Genomic DNA, 23,368 nt, shown 5'->3' with positions numbered 1-23,368 from the left:
AGCCCTGAACCAAATTTAAGAAAACTGAAATTGGCACGTATGCTATAGATTGTATATCACTCAGGTTTAAAGATCTCAGCATTGGGACTTTTAAAAAAAAGAAATTTCTAATCAGAGATGCCTGCATTGCACTAGTCTGCATGTATTCAGAGGTCAAGATATCCTAGTTTTGTATTATATGTCCTAACTCAATCTTTCTTTCTTCTATTTTCCTTCAATCTAACTCCAACTGTGAAACCCAGTTTTTGAGAAAGATGGCTCCCATCCCAAAACACCTTCTCATCTCCCTGCTTCCTGAGTCTCCTTGATGAACTACCTTGTACTTTTTTCACGAGGTAAAATCAGGGACAAAGAATAGGGTCCAGACAGGCAATTCTTAGACTTCTATAGCCCCATGTGCATCAGATTACAACACGAAAACACCAAGCTAGGGTTGGCTCCTGCGCTAATCATTCTGATGACTGTCAGTTGTTCAATGAGCCAGATTTTTGTTTTTAATAATCCCTTTCCAATGAAACACTTAAATGTACACATCTCTTGAATTTGAGTGAAAACACACGGTCCCAGTCATGCTCAGTCTGGGGATGCATCCCAAACATACAGCATTGCTACTGGGTAAGACCAAGGGTCTGCCGGCTGGAGAGGAACCTCTGCCGATATCCCCACAGAGGAGTGTCCGGCCAATTGCACCTCCACACCAGTCCACCGCCTACACACCAGGGACAGGTCGTGACAATGGAGAGTTGACACTCCTTATGAGCAGGCTTGAGTCTGGCTCTTTAGGGGAGAGAAAGTCCCTGGGTGAGAGTCCTTAGCGGAGTCCCAGTGAATTTGGAGTCCGGCCTTTCTCCATCCCTTTTCTGCTCTTTCTGCCTTTCTTTGCCCACTGTGCCCCGACCTTACCCCCATGTACACGCAGAAGAAAGTTTTACACAGAATGAACCCCACGTTGACGCAGGCATCCTTCCCCTTCCATCTGGCTAACGGCCCAGAAGGGAACAGGGTAGGGGGAGATGCGGAGGCAGGGATCGTTCGGATCCCTGTGGTCAGGGTCCCCAGGCGGGGCCCCATCAGCAGTCAGCCAGGAGTATTGGTTCTAGACCCACGAATGTATCAGGCTTTTCCTTCCTCCATCAACCTCTCAAACCCCAGTGAGGTCACTGAAATGAAAGAGAATCAGACCAAGAGAGAGGGGGGGAGGGTGGGGGGGGAGAGGAAGAGGACGACGACGAGGGAGAAGAAACCCAGACGGGAAAAGGCCATCAGACAAGGTCGCTTTTCCTGGCGACACAGCAACTGAGAGGAGCGTGGTACTGAATATATCCGCCCGCTCAGCCTGGGACTCGCAGAAGCACTTGGTGTTACCACGAAAACAAAGGAGAGGAGACGAGAGCAGAGAGAGAGAGAGAGAGAAGCTCTGAGCAGTTCCGCTTCGGTTCTCCGGGAAGCAAGGGCCATCTCCTCCGCAAGGAACCAAAGGGGAGCCTGGGGGTCTAGGAGGCTAGAGGCGAGCGGGTCCTGGCGGAGACTCGGGACGCGGCAGGACTCTGGACAGCGCCTCGCGAGCGGGGCTCCGCGCTCCCGGCTCCAGGTTTCTGGCTCCTTCTTGAAAGCCCCTCTCCCCGGACTCGGACCACCGAACCCAGGAAAATCCTACGATCCCTGTCGGAACGTGCCAGGGGGTGGAGCGACTCTTTTTTTTTTTCTTTTTTTTTCTTTTTTTTTTTGCCTCTCACCCGGTCAGGGAAGAGGGTCTCCGATTCTGCAAATCTAATCCTTGCGGATAATGCTTCACTGGTGAAGAAAGAAAAGTTTTGGGGTCTGGTAGGGGGCGGAAGGGGAAGGAGGATAGTGGAAGAAAGAAGGTGGATGGTTGGTTTCCCCTCTGTGATCTGGAAGGAATGATGACCGAGGAAGGATGTGCACCAGCGGCCAGATTATTGGGAGCCTCTTGGTGCTCTCTGTGCTGGAGATAGGGCTGGGGGTGTCCAGCGTGGCCGTGGGGGCGGTCAGCTTCAGCCTGGCCCTCCGAGAGCACAAGCCGCAGCTCGGAGACTCGTCCCCGGTATGGAGCGGGGTGTGTGTACGTTGAGCCATTTCACTCTCTCTTTACCTCTTTACGGTGATGGTCAGTGTGCGTGCGTTAGTCACTCCTTCCCTGGGGATGAAAACCATAAATCTCCTCCGGCTTGCATGTAGTTTCTTGTTGGCAGACTATGCCTCTTTATGTTGTCCCTTTATTTACTAATTGGTCCCCCCCCGCCCCGCCTTTACCTCGGCTTAAGACCAAATTAAATGGCTTTGTTTAAAGTTGGGGGTGGGGGAGGGGAGTTTCCACTGGCTGAAGCTGCATAAGGCTGCCTAGTGGTGCTGATTAGGGAGTCACACCTGTCAAGGGCAGACTCACTTAGCCTGTTTCTTTTTACAACGAAAATCAAAATGAAAGTGTTACATCATTTTCTTGTATCAGGAACAAGCAAGGGTAGATTTATGCATTTATTTCTGGGCAACAGTGCCCAAGGTACACTAAAGGCAACACTGATACAACAAAAAGAAATGTGTGAGTGTAAAGGAGTATTTTACCCCAGAAAACATTGCTCTTATTCTTTCTTTGCTAGCTTTCTGATACTTCACATCTAAAGACTCTATTGTAAGTTGTGAGTAATAAGTTAAACAATAAACAGTATGATATGTAACAACATTCTAATTGGAGAATAACTCATCTTAAAGAGTACCTAACAGCTCAGAGAAAATGTCATAATTTCCTCTAGGTCAGTTGTGATGTCAGAGCCAATGACCTTCTTGTTTACTTTGGGTGAATCTCCAAGGAAGCCTCAGAAACCCATTCTTTCCACCAATGATCAATAAAATAGCAGGACTATTCCTACCTACTGGGGGCCTAATTGTGAAAATAATTTTTCCTTCTTCTATAAGTTGTATAGCTGCTATGTCCTCCTTGGTTTCTAGCTTGATTCCAGTTTCCAAGATAATTTAATAGGATGCTATTCTGTCACTGATGATCAATAGGTGTAATTAACAATCATGGTTTGGTTATTTGTGCTTTAAGTCACTGGGGGGAAAATGACTATGAGTTTAAGAAAAATCACTTTGAAGTAATTCATTTTTGAGGAAAGTTCTAGCATCTTAAAAACTGGTACAATTGTGCTTTGGAAAAATAGTTTTTGTATTTTAATTTTTCAAAATGAGGCAAGTGTTTTTAAATTGCAGAAGTTAAAAAGAAAAGTAAAAATGGTACTCGATTTTAACACTGAAGTTTTCCTAAGAATCCTTGTTCTAAATTCAGTAAGTTACTATCAACTTGCAAATCTTTTCTTTATTACATAATTTTTGTCAATATACATTTTAAATTTAAGTATGAAAGGCTAAAAGGCAAACCTTAAAATTAATCATTTTACATCTTATAGGTAATAGTATTTTGTGAGTTGTAGTTCTTATTTAAACAGAAATAATCAGACTTTAAAACTTCTATCAAACAACTGTCAAAATGAAATATAATACCAACATTTAAAACAAAGGGGAAAATAAGAGCTTTTGATGGATTATGAAGGAGAAGCCTCAAATACTCTTTAAATCACTTCCCCTCTTAAATGTGAAAAATTGGGTGAATAAACATAAGTTGTCTCTAAATAGTATTAAAGTATCCATTTTATCTTCAAGAACTTAAAAAGATGGTTACATTTGCTTGGCATCATGTAAGAAAAGTAATTAAATTATTTTTTTTATTTTCCCAGACTATTTACCATTATCTAAATGAGTCAACATGTTTATTTGTACAAAAAAATGAAAATTTTGTAGCAGCTCAGTAAAAAGCAAATAAAAGAATATATAATCATTATCACAAAGAATTAGTTCCGTTTTCAACTGGTTCTTTAGAGTAGCCAAAATTCACCGAGGATCCTTGAACAATAGTTTTGAATTCTGTTGTCTGATTCAATAAACATTTTTAAAAGCGAATGTAATTGAATGAATGGATTTGAAACTAGGATGCCCAAATGGGTCACTTTTTTGCTGGCTTTTATAAACTCAAGTTAGAAAATCAAATTTGTGAAGAGATACTCAGTTTTGTTCATTATTTATTAAATTATAGACTTGCCAAATTGATTTTTTAAATTGTTTTTCAGAAGTCATTTGTGATATACTCTGAATTATCTCTTATATTGGTTAATGCTGAATTCATTTAACCAATATTAATAGAAGGCTTACCATATGCATTTTACTATTTAATGCAAAGACAATTAAGATGAATCAGAATACCTAGTAGAGAAAACAAGAGGAGTACATCACTAACTTTATCAGAGGTGAGAAATTAAAGTTTGACCTCAGAGTGATACAGAGGCAGATAAAGGGGAGGAAAATCCGGGTGGTCAATGAAATATCCATGGGAGAACAGTAGATTTATCTTGATCTTGACAGTTTACTGGGACTTGTAATTTATGTATCACAGTACTAAGTAATGCATCACAGAGTGAAATATGAAGTCTACCTGGGTGCAGATCCCAGATCTGTCATTAACCATCTGGATAATTCCAAAGTTTCTCATCTTCTGTAAAATAGGGTTGTTAAAAGGCACAAATGAAATAATGCTCTTAGTAAATGCATGGTGTATACTAAGCCCTGAATAAATGCAAGCTACTAATACTGGGTGCACATAATGGCAGTGAAGGGCATATGAAATGAGAGCCTTTTTAGGTAGCATAGATGAAGGCACAAACTGGGATGATGTGGGTTATGTTCCAGGAGGAACAGGATCTTCTATTTTTCTGGGGCTTATGTGTGAGGGGAAGATAAGGATGGAAAGAGTGGTTGGGACCAGATCACAGGAGGCTATGTGCTAGTCAAAGGCAATAGATTTATTTCCTCATATTTTTAATAATAATAATGACACCAATTCCTACTTCCCAAAGAGAGTCAAGGAGATGCAGAGGAAAACTAGATAAAAATATTAATCTCTTTGGTATTTTACTGTATTATTTATGGACACTAGATGGGATTTTATAATCATTAACCTGTCACGATAACCAGTCTATAATCAGAGTGTGTTTGGATTGGTGCCATGAAGGTTTTTTTCAATACATTATTGTCGTTATTACAAGATCTTTGAATTAAATTTTAGAAGTCAAATAAAACCGTACTATTAAGGATTACTTTTTTTTATGGATTCTGACATCATAAGCTTTTTATCTAGGTCAAGTGCACTAAGAATTCAGGCAACTATTTTGATCTTTGAACCCTAATATACAAAGTTTTTAAAATGTGACTTAAAATAGTAAAATAAAATAAAGGGCTTAAAAATCCATGGGCCAGATGCTTATATTTTTAGTCACTATTTCATAATCAGGCAAGAGTGCTTCCTGTGATCAGTTTAAAGGTGTGGACAATTAGCAAGAAAAAAAAAATATTTCACTATAATTTCATAGAGAAAGAAAACTACAAAAACCTTACAGGATTTTTGCTTCTTGTTATCCATTTGTTATAGCTGATGTAATCACCTGTTGAAAGCATAAAGAAAGACATTACTGCTAGATAGCAATGAAACAACCATTGAGTAATCTGCTTTAGAAAAGACAGTCTTTTGAAATATAACTGATGTGTAAGATTTATTGACAGAGTTAAATAGACAGGGCTATGTTTCAAGTTGCTGTATGATAGTCACTTTTCTCAGTCTCCAGTGCATCATCAATAATGGAAATGGACTGTAGTTAGTACTACATAGATTCATGGTTTCAAGAAGACTTTATTTTGTTACCTAGATTGGCACTTGGAAATGTAGAGATTCAGATGGTTGTGTCCAGAACATCTGGTGCTAAGTTGTATTTGATATTTGATAGTTGTATCGTGCTAAATTTCATCCATCTATATCTGATAATTATTCTATAAATTAAATGTATTAAAAGGAACTTTTCTTTTTTTTAAAAAAAAATTTTTTTTATTTATTATTTATGATAGTCACAGAGAGAGAGAGAGAGAGAGAGAGAGAGAGAGGCAGAGACACAGGCAGAGGGAGAAGCAGGCTCCATGCACCGGGAGCCTGACATGGGATTCGATCTCAGGTCTCCAGGATCGCGCCCTGGGCCAAAGGCAGGTGCCAAACCGCTGCGCCACCCAGGGATCCCAAGAGGAACTTTTCTAAGCCTTGTTTACACCACATGCAAACACAGTCTTCTTGAATATTCAAAAAATTTTATCTAAATCATATAAAGTTTGAATGATTTTTATTGGTTATCTTTATGGACAATACTTGATTTGTATATTATGACTTTCTCCACTTACTAAATCTGATTCTTGAGGTGAGTGAAATTTATAGCATAATCAAGGCTACCTGTTATGGGAACTTTTGATTCACCATGGCAACAACTTAGCCAATTATAAGTTTGTGCTGAAATTCACCTACTATACATTCTGATCCATAGTATAGCAATATAAGAGAGGTGCTATATATATAAATGAGAGCTACCTCAAAGTATTATTTTTAATAATTAAATCTAGTCCAATTCACTAACACTAAAACAAATAAAATGAGGTGAAAGAAACTTCTCAAATATTTGAAGTTACTTCAAATGTATAGAATTTGAGGCTAGTGTATCTCTAATCAGATACGTCACTTTTCTCCAGATTCAAAATATATAACATAAGGGATTTGTATTTCTTAGCATGAGATGAAAGCATTGTCCCATCCTCATAAAAATTACAAATATACATTATAGCCAATTTTAGAGTTAATTTTAATCATGTAAGTAATTCATGCATAAATTCTTATTTCAAAGGGTTAAAAAAAAGAATCAAAACTGAAGTTCTCTACCACTTCATTAAAATTAGCCACCATTATAAATTTAGTATGTAATCTCATAGATATTTCTGCTATATAAATAGTATCGTTTGAACATATAGATCAATTTTGTTTTTTTGATATAATAAAGCCCATTCGTGGACTCTGTAAACCTCAGTTAAAGAATATCATCCTAATCTGATTCATACTGTTGTTCTTAAGTGCCACTTTTATCTACTGGGGTTGGGACAATTAAATCAGTTAGACAAGACAAACTACTAGGAAGTGTAGTTATTAATCAGGGAACCATATTGTGTGCCAAGGAAACATAAGTAAAATGTCTATTTCTAGTATTGATTGGTAATGGTATGATAGAAGAAAAATGATGACTTTTGCCATTATCTTATGAGATATTTTGTTTTAGTCTATATTTCATTCACATATAAGTGACATGTGTTTGAATTCCCATCTAGAGCCTATAACAAATTCTGTCTCAGGATTTTGACCCTTATCCAAGGATATAACTGATCTTGAAGACTTTAGAACAGAAATATTAGAGAATAATTGATAATAATTGCATTGGTCACCTATTTGTTGGCAATTTGGTTGATACAAACATGAGTAAAATCATTCTTTTATTTAGATGATTTTGCCTAAAGCATTCAAATTAGCTTTCAGTATTGACATGATTATTAGCCAGATCATCCAATATATGCTTCAGATATGGTCAAGAAATTTAACTTTTTGTATAGTCACTTAGCCTCAGATAATATTTAATTCTACTGGTAGTTGGGAGGCACAGGCCAGCCATTCAAACTGAAATACTTGCCTTTAAACTTCTATAAAAACTAGAATAGATTTTGGTCACGGGGTGTGTAAACACCCGCGAAGGGGGGAAACCCCAACAATTTTATGTCCAAATGATATTGGGTCATTTACTTGTGAGCAAACAAAATTTCATTTTACTACTGTACTGTATGTATCTATATATAATCTTATTCATTCAAAAATCATATCTATATATAAATAACTAAGCTGAAAGTCTTAAAATATATTTTACTTCACTGTCTTAGTAAAATTACTTGGTGGTCACTCTACAGATAGATGTTTATTTCAATATGCCAAGTGGACAGTTCCAAAATAAATGGATGGTGATATATAAAGACTCTCATTCAGCATATTTTAGGAGAGAGAGAGAAGAAATTGTATGACTACTTTCCGTTGTGATATAAGAAACCATGCAGTTCTTCTCATGAATGTAGATCTATCTAATCTCTATATATTAATTCAAATTGAATGACAGATTGAATTCATGTATCTCACTCCATATAACTGTGGTATTGGATAACTTATGTTTCTTCATGAAGTCAAGGAGAGAAATACAGTACCAGTTTCATGGGTTACTGCCATTACCAAGCCTGGCACAGATTAAGTGCTCAGGGAGCATTAGCTTCTTTTTTCCTCTACTGTCTTCATGCTGTCCTATGACTGCCTAGGACCTAGACCACACTAGTACTGCTCTGGTTCTCAATATTCCTCCAACGCCCTCAAAGCAACTACAAAAATGTACCAAAATACCTGCATTGGATAGGTCATATAAAATATTCAGCTTACAACTGAATGGGGTAACAGCTACTGCTATAATCAGACAAATTAAACAATTATCTAAGTTAGGCAAATGAAACAGTGGGGATATAGGAACCACTATTTATGCCACAAAACAAAGTCCTTGAAAACATTTAAACTATATTAGTTCTTGTCACTAGTCAAATTATAAGTACAAATTAATATGTCTAATAAAATTACTTAATATCTTAGAGACTTATATGGTTTTGCTTGAATTACCCAAGTAGCTTTTGAAGCAATGCTTATAACATGTTGTATTATTAATAGGTGCATCAATCAAATATCTGGATTTCAATAATGTTTTTTGTGACATTAATTAGTGCTCATGTTTTTAACTCCAGTATTAAGACTCCTGAAAAGAAATTCTAAGTTCTATTAGTTCATGATATATTATTAAATATTGGACAAAATTATGTAGTCAAGACAAAAAAGAAAATATTAGTGTTTAAGAAGACCACCTTGGAAGATAGCGTGCCTCAAGCTATTTGCCCTGTAGAAATAATACAATATGTGATTTATTAATAGTTAACTGTGCCCCAGATGCTTTTATATATGCTATTATTTCCAATATTAACAACTTTGTAAAGAATATAGTACCTTATAAAGTTTATGTAGAGAAAAGGACATCCCTAGAATCCACTGTTATTTATCAGCTGAATTAGTATTTAAAGCTGGTAGTCTTATTTAAAAATCTGTATTTTTTCTATTGCATTGTGTGGAACATAGGAAATTGTCATGAAAAGGTCATTCACTGAGGTCTGACCTCATTCTTTGCTCCCATCCTTGAATATATGAGTCAGGCAAAATGGCATAAAGATCAATCCCTATCACCCTTTGTATCTATTTCCCAGAAGAGATTGGCTGGCATAGTCAACTGATCAACAAGCACAACCTCCATATTCCTAGAAAAGCATGAAATATTTGACTCAATTGTTCCTACCTTTAGAGCTTAGGCTTTAGCCTTAAAAAGTAAAACAAAATTATGCATCTCAAATGTTCATTAAATGTTATGAGAACAAGTCAGGAAGACATCAAACAATATATTAAAACGTAGTTCAAAATGAGTATTATCAGTGAGGGATCAGGGTTGACTCCCTGTGGAGGGAGATTTTTATCCAGGCCTGATAGATTGGGTAGCTTTCCAGTGGGCAGAAGAGAGGAGGAGTGCTAAGCAGAGCTATTAACATGTGCAAAGTTGGAGAATTTGTGGAAGATAGAGGAGATTGGAGTTGTTAGAGCAAAGGTACGTTCACATAATAACTGGCAAGATCTAAATTCATCTAAATACAATGGGACCAACTTTAAAAGGGTCCTGAAAGAATGATAGGATTAGTCTGCCCTTGATTCATTTTTTTATATAAATTTATTTTTTATTGGTGTTCAATTTGCCAATATATAGAATAACACCCAGTGCTCATCCTGTCAAGTGCCCACCTCAGTGCCCTTGATTCTTAACTAAGCTTGGTGAGGTCTGCTGGGTAAAACTTGACAATCAATGAGGCCAAGGCAGATGGGCCAGGAATTGCTGCTCAATTTCAAGTCAAAACACCAGCCTTTGATTCCAAGTGTGTGTCCTGTGTCAAAAGAAAGGCTTGAGGGAAATCTTGAGACTTGAAGGAAGTGTAAATCTACCATCACAACCTAACCTCATTTCAGGTGATTTTCCTGTTGATGGTGCATTTGTAAGATCATAATTTCCTGTGTTCAATTAGTCCTACAGCTGCCTGACAAAGAGCTCATTTATTTAATAGGAGATACTAGCATGGCATTAATACATGAAAATATATTTTATTTTATTAGATTTTATTTATTTATTCATGAGAGACACACACACACACAGAGGGAGAGAGAGGCAGAGACACAGGCAGAGGGAGAAGTAGGCTCCATGCGGGAAGCCCAACATGGGACTCCATCCTGGGTCTCCAGGATCAGGCCCTGGGCAGAAGGCGGCGCTAAACCGCTGAGCCTCCCGGGATGCACTGAAAATAGATTTTAGAGGTTAAGACTTGGTTTAAATTCTAGGTCTAGCATTTGTTAATTGTTTAAGTTTGAATGAGTTACATTATCTCCCAGAGCAATCAGCTATTTATCTGTAAAATAACAATATTACTATCTATCTCATGGAGTTCGAAAAATTAAAAGTAATACTTATACAAAGGGCTTGATACATGTTAAGTGTTTAATAACTATGACTAGCCCACAGTAATGATTGCATGCTAGTGCTGTATTCTTGGAAATTCAATTTTCTGTGTGTAGTTTCTATTTGTGTATTAATAGACATTTTATTTTTATACATTTCTGAGGGGGAGCTTCTTGTAAGGCCATTGATGAAATTGATCTTGGACTCAAGGCTTGGTAACAGTTAGGTCGTATACTTCCTCTTAGAAAATATGTAGTTTTCATAACCAATTTTGAACATTAATAGTTAGTTTTTATTTAGTTTGCATGTTCTAGGGTCCTAGGAATATTTTCTGGGTCAATGTTGATATAGAAAGGTATAATTTTTGTTTGTTCTACCAAATGGAGATGTGTGTTTGATTTTATCATTATTTTTGGATGGACTATTGAAATTCTTAGTTCTTTCTATTTGTTTCCCATCAACTATTTTTGGACATCATTTACTCTGAGGGATTAAAATAATAATGATAATAAGGACATTAATAATAGTAACAATGGCAGCTTATATTTACAATGTACTACATCGCCTAAGAATTCCAACTGCTTTCTTCTACCATTTATCTCAGCAGATGAGTTTCTTCACTTAAAGGATGAAAACCTAAAGAATTTAGGATTTAGTGATCTAAATCAACTGAAGAAAGCATGTATGCATGTGTGTATGTGTGTGCATGTGCACATGCATGTGCTCGTATGCGTGTGCAGAGGAGATGAAGAGATAAATTCATACAAGGAAGTTGTTAATTGTCATTGATATGCAATGTATGCTGAGTTTAGGCTGCTAGTACCCTGATTTGGTACAACCTCACAATGTTGTGATCCTCTATGAGCTGCAACTTATTTCCATAATTGGCTAGCTTTCAGAAACTGCCTGGCATGTTGGATGAACATTCTTCTATGGTGTTGACAATTCTTGGGAAGAGCATAACTTCTACCCTCTAGTCCCCTGGAGTCCCTGGCTGTTTTCAATTCTGTGAGAACAGGTCACAAATCATAGACTCAAAGCTGGCGAATACCCAAGGGAATATTTTTTTTGTTTCATCCTCACCAAATCTATCTTCTACATTATAAACTTTGTTATGTTTTCCACATGTATCAAGTAGTGGGTGTTATATTTGAGTGTTGTCCAAATATATTATAGCACTTACATTAATTTTACTCAAAAGAGACATAAATTAAGTTGCCTTAATAAACAGAATGTTATTTGACAATATTTCCATATCTGGGTGTTCAATATTGATTACATCCTCTTTTGCTTCCCTCCAGAAATAATCATTATCTTAAATGTTTATATTAGTTTGAATTTTTAAATTCATTTATTTATTTAATTGGCTAAAATAACAGAAATTTGGGCTCAGGAGACAAATTCTTTTGATTGTGTTACTACAATCTATGAGATGTTTTATTTTAAAGATTAACATGAGTAATAAGTATACGTAAAAATGACTTAGACAATTGACTCTTAAAAATACTGCAAATTCCAAGTCCCTCTTATTCAAAATTCACAAGTTTAGTTTAATTTCCCTTGCTACTTTTGGAGCAGAAATAGGTCTAACATCAAAAAGTTGTATTTACTTAGCATACTCAAAATAGTCAACAGATTATTTTTTAAAAAGGAACACTATCACAAAGCAGACTTGGAATAGAATACAATGCATAATGCATTAAATACAAGAAAGATTGCATTCCACCAACACTGAAAGGGAGATGTGAAGGAATGGCATTCTGAGAATCAAGGCTGATTTTTTTCTATACACAGAAGGATTTGGGTTCTGGGGCAGTGGGAAGTTTCTGAGGTTTTTGGATGTGGATTCATTTAGAAGAGTTTGACATGCCAACTAGCTACATTCTATGATGATTTATTCTGAAATTCATTCCGTGATTGTTGGTTTCATTCAGTTGCTTTACAGTCTCTGAAAAAAGGCTTCTCTCACTTCGTGCTGTGCATCCCCATTTACAACTGTGGGGTTTGTTTTTCCATTTCTCTCTTTAGTGCTTTTGGTTTAATTTCTTTATTCACTGTGGTTGCCTTCTATCCCATGCTATCTGCTAAGCCACCAAGATGGCCTCATGCTAATGGAGAACTGCTTATCACAACAGCATATCTATTGTACATCTTCTTGGTATTTTTTTAATGTGAAGGTGATCTGATCATATTTATGAGAGTTCATGGCTGTATTGATAAAAATGTACATTTACCCTTTTCCAGTTGAATTTTTGAAATATTGAAAATTTCAACATTTTCTGGAGTGGAAGAAATATGGTATATGGATCTATTTGCCTTGCTTTTTTCAGTGCTCTGTTTTGGGGTGGAAAATAAGAAATTAGTTCTAGCTTAAGGGAAAAAATAACACTGCATAAATAGCAGGGTTTTCCATGGACTAAGAAAAGAAAGAAATATAAATAGGAATGTGGAAAAGTGACTTCTTTTAAAGATGAACACTATGCTAAAAATGCAAAAGAATTGGGAGAGGGGGAAAGCAGAGGCCATTGAGAATATCTGTAAATCTAATAAAGGCAGAGAAATCCCAGGGAGCTGGGTTGTGGAATAGCACAACTCAGGACCTGGGACCTATAGGGTTTAGGCTTATGGAGATGGGGCCAAATCAATGTAGAGATCAAAGGGAAAAATATTTAATGGGCCTGAGCTACATGGTCTGTGCTGGGTTGGGATGAGTGAAGAAGAGGAATGTACAATGTAATGTGGAGAAAGTGCTAAAGTAAGTCAGAAGAGTCAGGTTCCTATTCCAATTTCATGAGCCAGATGCTTATTCTCCTTAGTTCTTTTTCTTATAAGATTTAGTCAACAAATATTTATTCTACAGCTACAGCGTTTTACAATCTGATTTAGGTTTTGAGGATTTAGCTGTGAATAAAATAATCATGATCCCTGGTCTCCTGAAGCTTAATTAAAACAAAATACAGACAACGAACAAATAATGCACAAATTAACAATTACAGGTTGTGACATGTTAAACAGGAGATATGTAGGCTTATGAAGAATATGACTTATTAATAATGGGAGAATTAGCAAAAACATCTCTAAGGAAGCAATATTTTCTGAAAGATGTTGAGACATTGGCCACATGAAGCAGGGAAACTGGAGAGAATAGCATGGGTAATATCCTTGGATAAGAAAGGTTTCCTGTTCTGAAAGAAGTGGGCAGCCTGGGTAGCTCAGCGGTTTAGCGCCACCTTCAGCCCAGGGTGTGATCCTGGAGACCCAGGATGGAGTCCCATGTCAGGCTCCCTGCATGGAGCCTGCTTCTGTCTCTGTCTCTACCTCTCTCTCTCTCTCTCTCTCTCTCTCTCTCTCTGTGTGTGTGTGTGTGTGTGTGTGTCTTTCATTAATAAATAAATAAAATATTTAAAAAACAGAAATAAAATGAAATCTGAAAGAGGGGCAGAGTGACTGGATTATGGCACATGAGCAGGAGGAGATAGAGATGGAGAGGGAAACAGGGAAAAACTCACATAAGCTTGCTCATATGCAAGCTACAGTGTTTCGATTATGGCACTTTTCCATAAAATGCCTTAATTATAACAGGAGTCTATTAAAAGTAGTAGAAAGGTATTAAGTGACAAGATTATATTGGCATTCAAAGAAGTTCATTTGGGCCTGCAGTTTATAAAATATATTGGAATTGGACAAAAAGTCACATGTCTATTAGGAGGCTACTGACATGTATGATATTATGGTTGCATAGATGACAGTGAAAGAATAAAATAAACATAGAAGCAAATATTTGAGACACAGGGTTGACAAGACTTTGTGTTTGATTAGATGCCATTGTTGAATAAAGTATTAAGAATGAGTCTTAGATTTGGGGACTAACAACTGATAGGATCCCATTTATTCTTTTGAGAATTAGATGATTAGAAAAGGAAAAACTGTGGCGCCTATGTGGCTCTGACAGTTAAATGTCTGCATCTGGTTCAGGTCATGATCCCAGAGTCCTGGGATCCAGTCCAGCATCCGGCTCCCTGCTCAGCAGGCAGTCTGCTTCTCCCTCTCCCTCTGCCCCTCCACTCAGTTTGTGCATGCTCTCTCTCACTCTTTTAAATAAATAAATAAATAAATAAATAAATAAATAAATAGAAAAGTAAAAACTCTATGTGTGTGTGCATGTGCGTGCATGTGTGTGCATGCGTGTGTGTGCATATATGTGTGCAGGATATATAATTGTGTTGGGTGGGGAGAGATCAAGAATTTATTTGTGATCTGTAAGTAGAGTTACCTGTTATCTGTTAATAAGATTGGAGACATGCTGTGGACTATTGGACGGGTCTAGAGTCCAGAACACAAGACTGTGCTAGAAATGTAAACATGGGAGTAATCGGTAAATACATTAAGCACATTTAAAGGTATTTTTAAAGCCATGTTACTGATTGAAACCTCAAAACAAAGCCTTTAGTTATTATAATATTCAGAAGCTGGATATCAATGAGGAGATAGAAAAGAGAAACTGAGAAGTTGTGACCAGAGAAATGTGTGGAAAATCAGGATAGTAGGGCGTCAGAGATGTCCAAAGGAGAGAGCTTCCTTGTAAGGTGAGGACTGTAACATGGAAGTCATTGCTGACCTTAGCAAAAGCAGTTGAAGTAATGGGCATATACTTCAGTGCGAAGTTTGCTAAAGAAAGAACGGGAAGAATATGGAGATAACAAGCATAGTGGTGGTAAAGGGAAAATGGATCTTTGTAGAGAGATAGAGCAAATGATGTAAAAGGATTCAGAGTCAAGGAAGGTTTTTATTTTTAAGAGATATTTTGGAATTCTTTTCCCTGCTGAGGTGAATAATGGAGGAGAAAGGGAGGAGAAAGTCTCTGAGTAGGTAATGGGTGATTGAATTTAGAGATGAAGTGCATGTTTTGTGCTGACAAATTTCGTTTTTGTATATTTAAAAAAAGAAAGCAAGATGAGCATGACTGATGCAGTTTGTCACATTTAATGGCAAATGGTGAGAGGAGTCTCTGATGGCTTTTGCGTTTTCTGTCTAATCTGAGGTCTGTCATAGCTAAGGGTAAGGGAAAGGACACCATTAAAATGTTTCCTCTCCCTGTTGGTTGAGAATTATAGTTAAGTCACACAATATAAACTGGATGGAAACATAGAAATAATTTATTCCAAATTCATCCTTTTACAGATAAGTAAACTAAAGCTCAGAGAGTTAGCACTGCTGGCTCACTATAGAGCCAGGACAAGAGGGCAATTCATCTAATTCTTAGTCTAACATAGTTCTCACAGATGCCTCAAAATATTAAGTAATCCTTAAGATAAGTGCTAAACCAAAAGGAAAATGCAGTTACTGGGTTACTGCCTCAAACTGAACAGGAATGATCTCAAATTATTGGCACTGCTAAACTATCATGAGGAGATAAGTATTTTAACAAATTTTAAGGATCTCCTCCCAGTTGGGAGTTTCAAGGCTTACTACAGAAATTGTGGCATATACTCCATGGTGCTTTTCCAAAGTAATGGGGAAATTTAAACTAATGTTTAGAGGTTAGCTAATATTTCAAACCACAAGAGTTAGTGATCAATTTAGATAAGTAAGCAAATTGCTTTCAAGAAGCCTTTAAAGAAGAGATTCAAAGTTCATTTATCAAACTATACACATTTGCAGGGCTTGGACAGGGACTGTTAAAGTCCTGTAGTTCTGAGGGTTTTCTTTTTTTAATTTAAACATATAGAAATCAAAATAACAATGAGATTTAGTATACAATTTGCCTAAAGTGGCTAGGAACAAATATATATTTGTATATGTTTGTATATATATTAGGCTTTCATCCAATACTGTTTTAAAAATTGTGAAAATATTTTATAAACATAGATGACTTTAAAAAGGCCACATTAAAAAGGTGCACTTTTCCATAAATCTATCTTTGACTGTAGATATAGCAGAGTAGTACTTACTAGTGATAGGGTAAGCTGTTTTCTACTGTGACATTAAGAAATTAAAATATCATTATGAAAGATAATCGGTATTCACCACATTTATACCCCAATCACTTATAAAATAAATGATATTCTCAAAGGAACAGTTTTTTTTTTTTGAGAAAGAGGTAGAACTTTAACTTATGATTATGCTAATGTCTTTTCACCTGTAGCTAAGGGGTACCACCAAACATCTTAGGCCCTCAGACCTTCAGAATAGTCTTAGAGAGATACATGAGGAGTTTAGGAAATATCAAAGTAAAAGGATTGGATGAGTTAAAAGATACAAGTTTGGCAGACATCACTCAATGGGTTATCAGAAAAGCTGGGCCAATAGAAAGTAAGTTGTTTCTGACGCTCACACATGACTGAAATTAATTAATTTAGGAAGGCATCTTATCTCTGGGTGATAAGATATTTGGGAGGGAGGGTCACCTGAGTGGCTCAGCTGGTTAAGCCTCCAACTCTTGATTTCTGCCCAGGTAGGATCTTGGGGTCTTGGGATTGAGCTCACGAAATATTAATAACTTGAATATATTGAATTGAATAAAATATATTATTAAATTAATATTAAAATTTAATATTAAAAATTTTCATTTTTTTTCTTTTTAATGTAACTTAGAAAATGAAAAGTTGTATATGTGACTCAAATCTGTGGCTTATGTTAGATTCCTAATTTCTCTCATCTGGATACATTTTTCTTATGAAAAGAAATAATTAGCTGGTCAGGCAAATCTTCATGCTTTGTTTACCTAAGATGTGAACTATGGATGAGGAACTTTAGGACAATTTGAGTTATTAGTGAACTGGAAGGCTAAATTGTCTTAGTTGGCTGGTAGAGACAGCAGAAACTGCTGAGTATTCCAGTGGCACTTCCCAAAGTGGACACCCAAGTTCCCTGTCCTCATGACATAACCCTTTCAACCTTTCTTGTTTAAATGGTGAAATTCAAGTCTGTGGGTGACTTTTCATTAAGAAAATTTCAAGTATCATTTGCCAACTACCAAAGGTGTTTTGAAAGAAGAGAAGCTTTTTTCCCACTTCTCTTACTAACTGGAAATTTAAACATTCTTTTATCCATTCATCAACAAAGATTCATTAATTTTTTTATACATATGAGGTCCTGTATTAGTGCTGAAGCTTTAAAATTAAAAATATATAACACCTGACTAGGAGTTCAGAACCTTTTGGAATGACAGATATGTAGTGAATAATTACTATAGAATATGATCAGGGCATCAGTGTAATAATAGACATGAATATAATGTATTTTGTTAGGTTCTGACCAGGAGTACATGGAGGGGTTGAAAAGTCTTCCTAAATAAACTTTATACAGGATCCTGAAACTTAAGAAAAATTTCCCAAGTAGAGGGAGAATATAAACATTTATCAGCACCCACCACATACCATTGCAAGGCAGAGCAGTTTCACATGAATTGTTTCTTTTAATTCCATAATCATGTGACATTAGTCTCCTCATTTCTATAAAGGGAATAGAGAATATAATTTCATTATAAATGACATATTCAGTGTCAGAGAGCTGTGATAGTGTCAATGTAGATACTCAGAAAATACCTCGTAAATACTGGAGAAATGTCTGCTAAAAATGAGTGGGAGAGAAAACAGGGCCACTTAAATTTGTGATCAGAGAGTGTCAGAGCAAGGAGGAATGCAGGAATCCCATCCAATCTAACTCTTCCCTTTTAAAGATTAAGCCCAAGAGAATTCATTTGATTTGCCCAATGTAGTTAAATGACAGAGGAAGACTGAATGGGAGTCGAGGTGTTCTGTTGTAAAGTACAGATTTTTCTCAATAGTACATGGTCATAGCCTCTTACCCCACGACTACAGAAAACAGTTCCATCAACAGCTGCATTTTGGTAACAGCACATATCAAGCCCTAACATCATTTGCTATAAGTTTTCAGCTGTTTATGCAAGATTCCCTTGTGTATTCTCCTGTTTAGAGTTGCAATTACAATATTATTGATAATGTTTACACATAATTTCTTCCTTTTTAAAAATTCTAGTAATTTCCCCTCCCTTTCCTTGCTTTCCTAAATAGTTGTTCCTTTAACAGGAACTTTAACAAGATCTTCTTGAGGCAGTTGTGGTAATACAAAGCCTGAAGATATACAGGACGCTAGAACTTCCCAATTAATTAATGTGACAAATAATTACTGGTTTTACTCTAAATGAAGCACTTTGCTGAGAATTTGGAGATAGATAATTATCTGTACTCTGGATTCAAGGGCTTTATAGCCGGTAACACAAATGTATGCAAACAATAACAGATATTGAACACTTGAATTCTTCTAAGTGCTTTGTACCAATTATATCATCTAATTATTTACAAAAATTCTATGAAGTATGTTCTCTTCTGCATCCAATTAAAGAGGAAACTATGGCAGATAATTTAAGCAGCTCTCTCAAAGTCACAGAGATTGAAAATGATGATACCATGATCTAAACCCAGCCCATTTGACAGTAGAGAAGCCATTCTTATCACTAAGCTATATTGTCTTCTACTAAATCCAAATAAATGTAGTTAAATACATAATGCAGCATATGAACATCCTGTGGATACACAAAAGAAAGTAAAGAGAGAGACAGATGAATCCATGGAAGATGTGCTTTTGGTGGCAAGTCTGGAAAAATAGAGAGGGTTTGATGGCAAATGAGGAAAGAAAGGCATTCTAGGTTGGTGGAGACATGATGTATGGAGAGCTCGAGAATGGTAAGGAGATCACTGGTTTTAGAACACACAACATGCAGAAAGAAGAGAGTGTAAAGAGAGGCTTGACCTAACTATGAAGACCTTGAGTAGTATATTATGAAATATGAGTAGTATACTATGGAATTGGAACAGCACACTTTTTAAGAAATGGATGGTACTAAGAATATTTTAAAGGTTTTGAGGATAAGAGTAACATGAGTCAACATGTATTTTAGGAATAATCACCTAGGCAGCAGTGTAAAGAATTAGAGCCGGGGGATTATGTATATCTTTCATGTTGAAATTTAGAATCAAAAGGAAGCTCACTCTAGTGGGAATGGAAATAAAAAGGGCATATGTGAGAAACTTTATAGAGGAAGATTCAACAAGACTTGGTGGGAAACAGTCTATGAAAAATAAAAGTGGAAGAGATCGGAAATTAAGGCTGACTTTCTGCCCTGGTTAAAGAGAATGAGAGTATACTGTGCTCAGAAAAACAAAAACAGAGGCAAGTTTGTAGGGCAAGGAAACAAATTACAAGTTGTGCCTCTTTGATTCATTTATTCATAAAATATTCATCCATCAATTTATAATAGACTTTGTGTTATATTCTGGGGATACAATAAAGAACAAGAAGATAATGTTCCTGCCTTCAGGACACAATCTATGGTAGGGATACAAACATTTAACAAATAAATATACAAGTAAGTATTTAATTATAACACTACAAAGGGAAAAAGTCAGGATGCCAAAAGAGCTTAAAATGGAAACTCAGTCCAGAAAGTTAAGGTGGGGGGCTCTTCTATGAAGAAGTAATATTTTGCTAATATTTAAACCAGGAATAATAGCCAGGCAGAGAAGAATAGTACTATTTCAGGCTATGGAAACATCAGATGTGAAGTCCTTGAGGGAGAAGGAATTTGGTGAGTTCCAAGAAGTCAGGAGACAAGTCAGTGAAGGCTAAGGCTGTAGAAGAAGGCAGATTATGAAATACTTTATAGACCATGTAAAGATTTTGCATTTTTTCTTAAAGGCAATGGTATAAAATTGAAAGATTTGAAATGTGAAAGTAACAAGTTCAGAGAAGAGTGGGTTTGATGAAGGCAAGGATGGAAAGAACAAATTTGGAAGTTTTTGCTGTAACACTGACTAGAGATGATAGTGATTTGGGATAGAGTGGAAGCAATGGGAGTGAACAGAAGCAGATATATTTCAGCTATATTCTGAAGACATAAAGAATACTGTGCGGTTCACTTACATATATGAAAGTTTGAGTGAGGTGTCAGTAAGGAGTCCCAGATGTCAAGAATGAGAACTCAGTGGATGGCTATGCTATTTCCAGAAGTGATAAGTTTTGGAGGAGAATAATATCTTCAGGGGGATGATGACAGTATTTTCAAGAGAATATTATCTCAATATATTCAGGAAATGATTAGGATGTTCTGAGTGCAGATATTTTTGTGAGGCACCTCTGTGCCTGATTTTTCTGGTTGACTTCATTTTTACTTTTCACATTGTGGCCCTGAGCAGTCCTCAGGTCACATCATCACCATACCTAGGCCAGTGGAAAAGACAGTCTGCCTCCTTGAATGTTGAAATAAAATGTCTAGAATGTATTCTAATTCCCTCTGATTGACCTTACTTATATCTTGTGGTCATCTCTGAAGCAATCACTGTGACAAGGAGGGCAGAACATCCTAATTCATTAAAGTTGGTTCACAGGGCTGTGGGAGATGGGAAACACATGACTGAGAGTGAGGGATAGATGACCTCCTCCGTAGAAAAATGAGACATGGTTGTCAGAAAATGGGAAAATACATTCTGAAGACCAAAATAATGGCTTTCTGCCACCACATATAATAACTGATACTGTAGAACTGAATAAAGATAAAAATGTATAGGTTGAAATTTGGGGAGGGTATCTTTGTGAAAAATACAGTTGGAACTCTGTTTCTGACTTCAGATAGAAGCCAGCACTCAATGTGAGTGAGAATCTATCACTCAATAGATGTGAGAAGTTGTTGGCAGAGAAGTAATAGTGAAAAGCTGCAAAGAGCATAGAGTGGGAACCAACACTTCAGGAATACCAGTGTACAGTAAGGGTAGGAAAAAATGAACCCAACAATAGGGACTGAGGAGTGAAGGACAGAAAAGAAAGAAAGCAATTGGGAGAGTGGAATGGAATTCTGTGAGGAGATTATTTGAAAAATAAAAGAATAGGAGAGTGTCATTGATGATCTTTGAATAAGCATTTTTAGTGAAGCGTAGGAACAAAAACTGTATGTATTACTTTAATCAACAAATTATTGAGAACCTTCTGCTTGATAGTACCATGACCAAAGATCTTCCCTTTTCCATCCCAACAATTTCATAAGTGAGTAATGTACACCAGGGACCATTTTAATTATTCTGTTTGGGACTGGGGTATTGGTGGTAGATATAAATATGAAAAAAAAGTCTCTTCCTCAAAAAGACAAGTTTGTAGGACAAGAAAACATGAAAACCTGTCTAGTGATACAGGTAGCAAACACGAAATAACTATGAGTCAAAATGTAACAAGGTCCAAAAGAGATGCACATAAGGAGCTGCACTATGAGAAATCAGGAAAAAAAAAAGATAGAATCACATCTGGTCAGAAAACTTGAGATAGGCCCTAGGGAATAGATAAGAACAAGGACAAAATTTTGCAAGTAGAGAAGTGGTTATAAGCAAAGATGACAAACTGAGTATGTACAAGGATTATTAAGTCCACTTTGGCTGTAGGATATCAGCAGGAGACCAGTTTGCAAACTGGATTGAAACTATCCGTCTAGGCTCTGATAACAAGCTAAGACATTTGTTGAGCCATTAAAAAAAATTGTATAAAGGAGTGAGGTACTAAAAATCATGCTTAGAATGGACTACAAATGATGTTAGGGAAACAGAAGGCAGAGAGGCTCTCTAGAAAGCTTTCAGATTATCCAGGGGCAAGCTAGTAAAGGCCAGAATGAAAGAAGAGGTTCACTGTGGATGTAGAATTAATGGCAAACAGTAATTGGATTCATAGAAATTATATGGAAAGGGGAAGGGAGGATCAAAAGTGCCTCCGAGTTTTGAGAAAATAGTGGTAAGAGTGATATAGACAAGAAAGCTATGAGTGGAAGCAGATTTGAAACTCATATTTTATGAGTATAGTATCCCTGCTGGATCTCTTTTGTTGACTCTCATGCGTCTGGCTGTGAGCACACTAAACTGTAAAATGATTGTAGGCTGAGCTAAAAATAGATGAAGCTTTCATGGTGACCAACATCCTGTGTTATTCTCTGATCTCTTGGAACATGGACCCACTGTAGACATGACATTTTGCTTCGAAATATCACATTCAAAGGCAAGTATTATTGGAAACACTTAGAGGACTTCCCTGTATCAAATAGAAATTAATACATTTGATAATTACTTTCTGAAAGGTAGTCCAGTCATAAGCTTTAAAGTCTTATACTGCTGCACAGCATATCATGGATGGAAATTGGAGAAAGTATACATTAATGAGTACATATTGATTTGATATGAAACAACCTACCTCCATGAAGGAGAGAACATGAGCAAACAAACATAGGACACAGTTTTGGTCTATAGCAAGATTCTGTGAATGAGAAAAAAAAGAATGAATATCTAAAATATTTTTTTTATAATTCCTATCAGGAATTCAGACACTGGTCTGTACTCATCAGATACTAAAAATATCACATAATTTTAATAATGTTATTAATAACTCCATTGATTTATGGTTTATTGGATAGTAGAAATTATACCAAGCACATCATAAACATTATATAATTAATCCTTTTTTCATTAATCATTTTAATAGCACTGCAGGATAAGCTTTGGATACTTGTAGTAGTATCCCTATTCTACAGATGGGGAAGTTGAGATTCAAAGAGTTTAAGTAGATGCTACAAGTCTCACTAATTTGTGGCATAAAGCCCATGTTTCCCTTACTCCAAATTCTGTACTTTTAACCATTATGCTATTCTCCATCCATATCTTTTAAGCTCTGTCTGTAAAGCTCTGTTCTTAACAGACAGTGCTGATGTATATCCCAGACCCTAGTAGACAGACCTACCAACTAATCTTTCCTCAGACTGAGAA

At 36.4% G+C, this 23,368-nt stretch overlaps 1 protein-coding gene across 2 annotated transcripts in view; it reads left to right on the top strand.

Annotated features, from left to right (window-relative positions):
• The first annotated feature begins 1,903 nt into the window (after positions 1 to 1,903).
• The window catches only part of TMEM196 (transmembrane protein 196), a 48,816-nt gene continuing 27,351 nt past the window's right edge, over positions 1,904 to 23,368 (top strand). For both annotated transcript variants that reach the window (XM_041728208.1, XM_041728209.1), the window contains exon 1: positions 1,904 to 2,083. In XM_041728208.1, the coding sequence (XP_041584142.1) occupies positions 1,919 to 2,083 (165 nt within the window). In that variant the 5' untranslated portion in view covers positions 1,904 to 1,918. The remainder of the gene's footprint in view (positions 2,084 to 23,368) is intronic.

This window comes from Vulpes lagopus, chromosome 13, assembly GCF_018345385.1.
Source record: "Vulpes lagopus strain Blue_001 chromosome 13, ASM1834538v1, whole genome shotgun sequence".
NCBI lineage: Eukaryota > Metazoa > Chordata > Mammalia > Carnivora > Canidae > Vulpes > Vulpes lagopus.
Note: the sequence above shows the minus strand (reverse complement) of the source record. Positions and strands in the feature narration are given on the sequence as shown.